This window comes from Symphalangus syndactylus, chromosome 1, assembly GCF_028878055.3.
Source record: "Symphalangus syndactylus isolate Jambi chromosome 1, NHGRI_mSymSyn1-v2.1_pri, whole genome shotgun sequence".
NCBI classification, from domain to species: domain Eukaryota; kingdom Metazoa; phylum Chordata; class Mammalia; order Primates; family Hylobatidae; genus Symphalangus; species Symphalangus syndactylus.
Window position 1 is genome coordinate 87,648,171 of NC_072423.2, and position 7,959 is coordinate 87,656,129.

At 43.1% G+C, this 7,959-nt stretch overlaps 1 protein-coding gene across 1 annotated transcript; it reads left to right on the forward strand.

Annotated features, from left to right (window-relative positions):
• The first annotated feature begins 464 nt into the window (after positions 1-464).
• LOC134736595 (tryptophan--tRNA ligase, cytoplasmic-like) lies at positions 465-7,510 on the forward strand. Its single transcript, XM_063638769.1, has 4 exons — positions 465-599; positions 3,387-3,560; positions 5,806-6,036; positions 7,373-7,510. The coding sequence occupies exons 1-4, from the start codon at positions 465-467 to the stop codon at positions 7,508-7,510; spliced, it is 678 nt and encodes a 225-aa protein (XP_063494839.1).
• Positions 7,511-7,959: the final 449 nt, after the last annotated feature.

Sequence of the window (7,959 nt, forward strand, 5' to 3'; positions counted from 1 at the left end):
GAAGTCATAGGTTGCAGTTACTTGGAAATAACTTCCTGCTTATTTCAAGGAGGAATTTTTCTTAAAGTCAAAAATTGTTTATATTTATCCAAAGATAAAAGGGACTGACTTGAGAGGTTGCAAACCCTTCGGATAAAGAGAACTCTGGAAACAGAGCAGAGGTGGATTTATTCAGCCTCTTTCAGACATTCATGCCAAGATATTTGTAGAGATAACCCCAGCTGGAGTGTCAACTATTTAAGACAAAGAATATCTTGTTAGGGCCATTGCGGAAAGGTGTTAACATTCTGTCCCCTTGAGTGACCCTGGTGCTCAGGCATGCCTGACCCCTCCACTGCTGATCATGTGCTACATCATCTTCAGCAAATGCAAGCTAGCTTATACTCCCTCGTCCATCAGATGTGGGCTCATAGCCAGGCTGTCATGAAGACTGAGTGTTTATGGATATAAACTTTAAAAGAGTTATGCCCATGAAAGGCAGTTTTATCATTACCTCTAGTCACACCACCACCTTTGTGTTAACTTTTCTGTTACTGGAGCATCTTGGGATGGACCTCCCGCTACTGGTTATTGAAAAACTGACAAGCTTTTACATCGTGGTATCTCATTTTAGGAGACACCCAGACACATATAACACTTTGTTCAATTTTACAGGCCACCTCATATTCATTGGTTAATTTGGTCTTCTTGGGTGGGTGCTGTGGCTCATGCCTGAAATCCCAGCACTTTGGGAAACTAAGGTAGGTGGATCACCTGAGATCTGGAGTTCGAGACCAACCTGGTTAACGTGGCAAAACCCCGTTTCTACTAAAAAATACAAAAATTAGCCAGGCAAGGTGGCATGCATCTGTGGTCTCACCTATTTGGGAGTCTGAGGCCTGAGAATTGCTTAAACCTGGGAGGCAAATGTTGCAGTGAGCCGAGACCGCACCACTGCACTCTAGTCTGAAGGACAGAGCGAGACTCCATCTCAAAAATAAATAAATAAATAAATAGTCTTCTTCACAGCCATGTAATACATTCCTAACAATCCATAGAACTCAAATCCATACAAGTCAAGCCATACTTTGAATGCATAAAGAGAAATGGCTATTTCAAAGAAATGTGGTGAATTTCTTCATTCTACTTCTAAGGGGCTGCCTTTCTTTCCTGCATCATTTGACTCAGTTCTGTCCCAAGAACATGGAGTTACCCAATACGTGTCTTGCTGATGAATGATATATTTGGACCATGCCATAGCAACAGGTGGGGAATGGCTGGAATCCTGGCAGTCTTGGTTCATCATGGCTCTACCGGAGCTTGAGGTCTGAGACTGTGCAGGGTTACGCAGGGACCACACAATAGTGTACTAGGTTTCTTAGTTTAAGGGTGCCCACTTTCATTGCTGTCAGAAAAAGAGGGTGGTTTTGTTGTTGTTTATGCTGACTTACTCAGGAACAGAGATGAGGTAGTATTTTACTAGATTTTAAAATTTTTCTAAGGATGTTTAATTTCCATGGCTCGCTTCCCTTTTCCCTTTCATTTAAAAATCTCTAAGGAACATCTACCTCAGAAATGATGCCTTCCCAAGAATGTCACCTTTGGTCCTGTGTACTTTCAAGTTTCTTTCTTTCTTTTTAAGCTTCTGTATTGAGGCATACTTCATATATTATAAAAGTCACCCACTTAAAGTGGGCAATTCAATGGTTTCTAGTCTATTCACAGTTTTAAAATCATCACCAAAATCTAATTTTAGAAACTTCTATTGAAAGAAGTCACATACTCTCTCCCCAGCCGTATCCCAAGGCAACCACTAATCCTCTTTCTGTCTCGAAATATCTGTCTATTCTGAAGGTTTCATTGAAATGGAATGTTACAAGCTACAGTCCTTTGTGAATGGCTTTTCCACTTAGCATGATGTTTCCAAGGTTCATTCATGTTGTATGTAGCATGTGCCAGTACTCTATTCCTTTTTTATGGCCAAATAATATTCCATTTAACAGATATGCCATCCTCTTTCTTTTGATTAATCAGCTTTCAATACTCTGAGCCACCAGATCTCTTACCTATTCTCAGTATTTCCCTCTCTGGGGAGGCCATATCTCTTTCTAGGGGAGATTCAATCTGTGTTTTGCCATAACTAGCCCCAACTGCCTTATTGCTTTTAATAATTCTAGTATCTGAAGGGTTTGTAAGTCTGTTTATATGGCCTGGTTTTTTTCCCTGCTGATTCTCAGTTACAGGGGCTTGACTCTATATGTTTGCTTTTTTTCTTAGCTATAACATTTTTCTTGTTTGTTTATTTTCTTGAACATAATCTACGGGAATTCTTACTTATTTGCAGTGAAGATATAGCCCTCTGGGCTTTCTCTGCAGGTTATCTTCAAGATTACCTGGGCTATTTCCTGAATTTAATCTTCTGACCCTTCACCACCCACATAGTCTACACAGCAGGAGCTCCAGGTCTCCAGCTTCAGCAAGACTCCCAAAAATGAAAGCCTTTTTTGGCCCTTGTTTACTTCCCTGGTTTCCTGGTTTCACATCACTGGGGGCTCAGCTTATTCCTCATTTTCACTAAGTGGAAATACATATTTAAGATGATTTTGTTTCAAATCCAGCATGTCAGTCGTTTCAGATAGAATAGTCATTTAGATATATACAATTCACCATTGTGCATGATGCAGAAATCCTTAGTAAACTTTATTTTCTTGTTCTTTTAACCACATTTTTCATTTCCTTTTTTTTTTTGAAACAGAGTCTCGCTCTCTCACCCGGGCTGGTGTGCAGTGGCGCAATCTTGGCTCACTGCAGCCTCCGCCTCCTGGGTTCAGGTGATTCTCCTGCCTCAACCTCCCGAGTAGCTGGGACCACAGGTGCATGCCACCGCTCATCGCTAATTTTCTTTTTCTGTATTTTTAGTACAGAGGTATCACCATGTTAGCCAGGATGGTCTTAATCTCCTGACCTTGTGATCCGCCCGCCTCAGCCTCCCAAAGTGTTGGGATTACAGGCTCCCATCTTCTTTTTTTGACATGTCAGTAGCATCTATTTCATTATTTAAGACAATTGCTTTTCTTGATATCTTTATGGGTCTGATATTGCCATGCCTTCTTGGTTTTCATTCATAAGATCTTGTTTCCTTGTATACTTGAACATTTGTGTAACCCAACTTTCCTTAGAAGGTTATTTGGGAGAATTGTTCGAGTCTGGGTTTAAGATTCTTTTTTAAGAATTTGGAGAGAATTTGCATTTGCTTTGACTAACGTTTGAGGGAACTTACAACCTGGGACTTTAAAATAAGTTATCAGCTAAAGATTCCTTGAACTGCACAAGTAGCATGAATTAAGACCACAAACCTCCATTAGGGCTTGCAGTTACAAATTCGAACATCCTTACTCTCCCCGTAGGATCTTTACTTTAGAATGACAAGGGACATTGCCCCCAGGATCGGATATTGTAAACCTGCCCTGCTGCATCCTACCTTCTTCTCTGCCCTGCAGGGCGTCCAGACCAAAATGAGTGCCAGTGACCCCAACTCCTTTATCTTCCTCACCAACATGGCCATGCAGATCAAGACCAAGGTGAGCAGTGTCCAGGGCACAGGACAGCCAGTGGGAGTAGAAACATGCCCTGGGGGCACACACGCAAACACACACCATTGCACAGTCCTTTGGGCCCCAGCCACCATAGCGATGCTGAATTCCAGGAGTCCAGGATTCCCAACTATGCTCCCTGCAAAACTCAAGGCAGCCTTGTCCCTATTCCCAGGTATCACATGAATTTGTTTTGTGTCCTTTCATTTAACTAACATTTTGAATTTTTCTTTCTTTCTTTCTTTCTTCTTTCTTTCTTTCTTCTTTCTTTCTTTCTTTTTTTTTGAGATGGAGTCTCACTCTGTCATCTAGGCTGGAGTGCAGTGGCATGATCTTGGCTTACTGCAACCTCTGCCTCCTGGGTTTAAGTGATTCTCCTGCCTCAGCTTCCTGAGTAGCTGGGATTACAGGCATGCCCCCGCAGGCCCCTCACCCAGTTAATTTTTGTATTTTTTAGTAGAGACGGGGTTTCTCCATGTTGACCAGGTTGATCTCGAACTCCTGACCTCAGGTGATCTGCCTGCCTTAGCCTCTTAGAATGCTTGTATTACAGGCATGAGCCACCACGCCCAGACAATTTTTTTTTCCTTTTCTGCTTTTCTTACCAACGCTGTACTAGAAGCAAAGTTACGGCAATTTTCTTAAACTTATAATTAATGTGGATATTATTAAACAATGGAAATGAGTTTTGTATATTTCTGATCATCAGCTGTGTTCCAGGGGCTGGACCGGGTGCCTTATTTATGTTTTCTCATTTTTAATTCTCACTGGGAGGTAGCAGCGCTAATCCTTTTAAAGATGAAAGAAGGCCTTCTCTTTTTTTTTCTTTTCTTTTTATTTTTCTTCTCCTTTTTTTTTTTTAAGGAAAGGGAAGATAAACATCCATTTGCTAGTTTTGTTTGTTTTTTTTTCAGCCCCGCAGTCCCACCCACCAGCCAGCCTACATGGTGCCAGTCCCTCCTGCAGGGCCTTGCCTGAGCCTCTCCCATGACTGCTGCTTTCCCTGCCTAGCCTCTGGGCAGTGCCCTGCCAAGATAGAGACCTGTGCCTTTGCCCCAACATTCGTCTGCTCCTTCTACACGATCCCAAGTTATCCAGTTAAGAATCTGCTCTGGAATTCTCCTTGGGAGGCTGAGGCAGGAGAGTCACTCCAGCTTGGGTGACAGAGCAGAGACCCTGCTTCAAAAAAAAAAAAAAAATTATTATGACCTTTGTACATTAGAGCTTTCTCAAATGCTCATTGAAAGAATGTTGAAGGAATTGTGCCAATCTTTCCTGACTTTTATTTTTCCCACCTCTTAGCCCTAATTATGCCATGATTATCTTCAATGATTCCTAAAAGTCATTTTGTTAGTTTTAGAATTTTTCAGCTCCTAAACTTTGCCTGTTTTTAAGTGGAGACCTGCCTGCAGGCCCTTTCTACCTGTTCACTTTTGGTGGGTTTTGCTTTCCCTTATTGCCTTATTCTCATGCCTTCTTGTTCTGCTTTCCATGATGGAGAAGGCAGAAGCCGGTTGGGTTGGGTGCTGCTTTTCTGTCCCCTGTCAACACCCCAGTACCTGTCCCAAAGAGCCGGCTGCCCTTCCTGCCATCTCCTTTCCTCTGAGGATGGCTTACTCATCCTTTTTCTTTTATTTATTTATTTTTTTAGAAATAGGATCTTGCCCTGTAACCCAGGCTGGAGTGCGGTGGTACAGTCGTAGTACACTGTAACCTCGAACTCCTGGACTCAAGTGATCCTTCCACCTCAGCCTCCTAGGACTTTGGGTGCATGCCACCACACCAGCTAATTCCTTAATTGTTTTTGTAGAGACAGGGGCTCACTATGTCTCACTAAGTTGCCCAGGCTGGTCTTGACCTCCTGGCCTCAATCAATCCTCCTACCTCTGCCTCCCAAAGTGCCAAGGCAGGAGAATCTCCCAAACTCCTCCCCCAAGTTTCAGTTCAATTAGTGCTTTGGCTTTCCCAACTCTAGTCTCCTGTGTCTCTGAGGATGGGGGAGCACAAAGCTAATCTGCACCCCGCCTCTCCTGTAGTGAGCCCCATGGTAGCTCATACTCAGGCTTTGCAGGAAGGAACAATGGTGGGGCTGCCGGCTGTGCACCTTGGCCTTTCTGTGGTCCAGAATCTGACAGCACTCACACCTTTGACTTCCACACTTGGGCTCCTAGCCAGTTTCCAGGCACAGGATGAGCAGGACTCATGAGTGTTTCTGTGTTCTCTTCTGGTGCAGATCAATAAGCATGCATTTTCTGGAGAGAGAGACACCATCGAGGAGCACAGGCAGTTTGGGGGCAACTGTGTTGTGGACGTGTCTTTCATGTACTTCACCTTCCTCAAGGGTGAAGACAAGCTCGAGCAGATGAGGAAGGTGAGCAGGGAGCCCGAGGACCCAGTCATCCCGTTTCCAACCACCCACTCCTGCCTATGGGTCCTGAAAGGCTCCAAAAGCTGGGCATTAAGGGTTTGTAGGAGCCTTGGGAACTGGTGCCTGGGCCTCAGAGACAGGCGCTCAACTGAAACGAGATGAAAACTGAGTAGAGTCATTCATGATTTTTAAACATGTGCTCAGAAACCTCATGAACGAATCGCAAAAGGGCAGATATAAATTACTATTTATTTAGTAGCCACACAAAACAGTCTCATCTTACTAGTCATCAGAGAAACATAAGTTAACAAGATCAAAGCTGAACCAATTCACTATAGAATTACCAGAGTTTTTGGGTTGCCCTTGACTGTGTTTTCAATGATTGTAAATCAGATGCTTTCGGGCACACCCATGTGAGTGTTCATCCACACAGCCTCAGTGAGCAGTTTGGTACTGAGTACAAAGAGTCCAAAAATGTTCAGAGCTTTGCCTCAGGTTTTCCAAATCTTGGAATTTTTTCCAAGGAAATAATCCTGAATATGTAAAAGCTTTCCACACCAAGACATTAAAAATGATAATAGCAAAAAGTTCAAAAGAAACTGTATAACAGAGGAAATGTTAAATTAGAATTGTTACACGATAGGTTATTATGGGGACATGAACTATTTTAAAAGAGTTTTCATATGCAGGGTACGGTGGCACACATCTGTAGTCCCAGCTCCTTGGGAGGCTGAGACGGGAAGATCCCTTGAGCTCAGGAGTTCAAATCCAGCCTGGGCAACATAATGAGACACTCATTTCTTTAACAAAACAAACAAACAAAAAAGACTTTAGTGACACAGGAGAATATGCCTATGATAATGAAAAAAGAACACCAAATGAAAAATGCAGTGAGAGGTTGTTTAAATGAAATGCACAGGGAAAGAAATGTAAAGAAAATGTGCCAAATGTTAGCAGTGGGCCCCACCTCTGGGCATTGGAATTGCAGGTGATTTTTTTCTTCAGTTTGCTGCTGCTTTGTGGTTTGGGTACCTTATTAAATTTGTTTAATGAGCATGTACTACAATCAGAAAAAGAAAAAAATCAGCAAGATTTTACAGAAGCCATAAGGCTGCCAGGAATTATTGTTGTTTATGCTTGGGGGAGAGGTCCCTAGCATCGGTGGGGGTGGGGACTGCCCTCCCCATTGGCCCTTTCACTATGAGAGACCAAGTTATGGCTACTGTCACAGCCAGGTTTCTAGTTGTTTTAAGAAAAATGTAGCTGAAGGTACAGGTGTTTGTCGTGGTAACAACAACAGATTTCACTTCTAAGTGCCACTTGCATGCCTGGCTCTGCAAGGGTGGTTGGGCTGAGCTGGTGTCCGAGGCAGGAAGAAGCCACTCAGGGCATGTGGAGCCATCTCTCACCATGGCTGTCTTTTTGAGGGCAGGATGACACCAGCGGAGACATGCTCACTGGTGAGCTCAAGAAGATGCTCATAGAGGTTCTCCGGCCCGTGATTACACAGCACCAAGCCCAGCGCAAGGAGGTCATGGACGAGTTAGTGAAAGAGTTCACTAACGAATGAGTTCAGTCGTGCTCATTTTATATATGCTTATAAAGAGACATGATTTATCAATAATCCCAGCCCAGTCAAAGTACCGCTACCTGTAGTCTTCCGTCACATGATAATTACTGGGCTTGGTTTCTCTAAGCCTGTGTATGTTATCAATACTGTTTATTCCTCTGAGTTTCATTATTTCTGTCTCTTGTGGGCAAAACATTGTGAGTGATTGGTGCTGACATTGCATGGTCAGATAGAGAAGTCCAGCTGTGAATCTCTCCCCCAAAGCAGCCCCAAGGCATGGAGCCTTTGGCGGGAAGTCCATGGGCCAACCTGTTCTGATCCATAGAAGACTCCTAGGGTTCCCAGTATACTCTTAAAACCCACTCTATTTTAAAATATATATTCTATGTATGCATATATGGAAGTGAAATGTCATTATTGTAACCTAAAAAGTGCTTTGAAATGTTGAT